Consider the following 1,986-nt stretch of genomic DNA (forward strand, 5'->3'; position numbering starts at 1 on the left):
GTGTGACATCACACACTTTCACTTTCACTTTCACATGTTTATTGGGGACTTGACATGTGCATGTTGTCCCCCCGAGGAGGCTTGTTCAGGTAGCATTGGTGCTCTTTTGGGGTCTTCTACCTTCAAAGTCAGGATCAACCTTCATTTTGTCTTCATGAACATTTTGGTGTGCACAACTGGTCTTCATGTGAGTTGAAGGTTTCTCACTTTATTCTTCTACTTTGCTTCTCTTCAAGTCTCACTTTCATTTTAACTCCTTAAAAGTTTATTTGGAGTCGTGGTTCCATGTCAGCATGCATCTTATTGTAGTACAGTAGTGTTCTGGTCTCATTGATGGCAGCATCAGGCAACATCAGGCAGCAGGTCTGCGATCTACAGGGTCACCATTTTCCCACATTCACACAGAGCTCTGTGACCACCCCCCCCTCCCAGTGGTCCAGCTGCTCCCCTGAGATGCAGCTATTGTTCCCCCCCAAGCATGAAGCATGCCGCATGGTGTTTTGTGTCATCCAGCTCTCTGATTGGCTGCCACTGTGAGAAAGTGCAGCCAGAGCCAGAGGCACACATTCATATGGAGATGTAGGACTATAAATAGGAGGCATGAAGCCAGTAGAGATCACATTGTGGACAGCACACACATCCAGCCATGGCACCTACAATCACTGCAGCCATCAGCAACTCTCAGCAGCATGTGACACTCACACACAAGGTATGTTGAAGATTCCTCATTACCTCATCTTCTCCTCACCAACTCCACAAGAAGTGTCTTCATCAGTGTATTCTTCTTCTTCTGCAGCTCAGAAAGCCTCTGGTGGAGAAGTTACGCCGAGAGAGAATCAACAGCAGCATCGAGCAGCTCAGGTCTCTCCTGGCTCCAGAGTTCCTCACGCAGCAGCCGGACTCCAAGCTGGAGAAAGCAGACATCTTGGAAATGACCGTCTGCTTCCTGAAACGACTCAAGTCTTTGGACGGCTTGGTTGTCCATCAGGGTTACTCCAGTTGCGCCCGTGAGGTGGATAACTTTCTGTCGGAGGAGCGTGCAAGGATGAACTTCCAGCAGCTTCAGTCTTCCTGTGAGGAGAAGCTGGGAGAGGAGGCCCTATCTCCTCTGAGCTCTGCAGTCCACAGCAGCATCACTAAGGAGGAGCGTAGCGCCCCCTGGAGGCCCTGGTAGACACAGACAGATTGACATGAACATGTCGATCAAAAATAACTTGACTGATTTCTTCTTCAGACAGAAGTTATATTTTTATTTCTTATTAGAAATCTATTTAGTCATGCATGATGCATGAATCAAATCTGATTGCATTTGCAGTGTTTTACTTTTTCATGTATTTTTCATAGAAATGCCAACAAATTATATTAATGTGTAATATTATTGATCATATTGATCACATTGATTTAATTGCTGATTGACTTCCTATGGAAACAACAGCAATAACATGATCTTGCCATGCATGTTGTATGAAACATGGTAACAAACTATGTTGATATATGACGATATTGATCAGCTGAAGTCATCTTTTCCTGTTCGTCGGAAGTTTTTTTGTGTTATTTCTTCAAGAAATGAATCAAAATACCTTTCAAATTAAGAAAGAATATCTAATTATCATGCACACTGTATGAATTCAAATGAACATCCTGTATCCTCCATGTTTATATCATAATGATGTAAATTTGTCAGGTCAGTCATCGTGTCCTTCCTGTGGAAGAGACATGACCTGATTTCGAGTCAGTATCTGATATTGTGGTTTCATGCTTCTTTGTACTTTTTGCTTTTGTTTCAATGTACCAATTATTTTATTATGTCCTTTATTATTTTTTTGTCTTTTGTAAAGACTTATGATATCCTCCACTCACTTTGAGTGCAAAATGTGTCTTGTGGAAATCTAACAAGTTGTTGTTGTGATGCATCATCACTCGCTTACAAACTTAGAATGGATTATTGTTCAATAAACTGCATGTGAAATGAAAATATTGTGTATG

At 42.1% G+C, this 1,986-nt stretch overlaps 1 protein-coding gene across 1 annotated transcript; it reads left to right on the plus strand.

The window, feature by feature from the left end:
• The first annotated feature begins 640 nt into the window (after positions 1–640).
• Positions 641–1,753, plus strand: LOC131105968 (transcription factor HES-5-like). The gene is made up of 2 exons (XM_058054553.2): positions 641–709; positions 797–1,753. Exons 1-2 carry the CDS (start codon positions 647–649, stop codon positions 1,172–1,174), a joined length of 441 nt encoding a protein of 146 aa, XP_057910536.2. The 5' UTR covers positions 641–646; the 3' UTR covers positions 1,175–1,753.
• The last annotated feature ends 233 nt before the right edge of the window (positions 1,754–1,986 follow it).

The sequence above is a fragment of the Doryrhamphus excisus genome, linkage group LG18 (assembly GCF_037039965.1).
Source record: "Doryrhamphus excisus strain RoL-2023G ecotype Guam linkage group LG18, RoL_Dexc_Guam_v1.1, whole genome shotgun sequence".
Classification (NCBI taxonomy): Eukaryota; Metazoa; Chordata; class Actinopteri; order Syngnathiformes; family Syngnathidae; genus Doryrhamphus; species Doryrhamphus excisus.

Coding starts and splice junctions, on each gene's coding strand:
- LOC131105968 (XM_058054553.2), top strand. CDS start 647: ATGGCACCTACAATCACTGCAGCCATCAGCAACTCTCAGCAGCATGTG. Junction 710..796: donor ATGTGACACTCACACACAAG/GTATGTTGAAGA, acceptor CTTCTTCTGCAG/CTCAGAAAGCCTCTGGTGGA.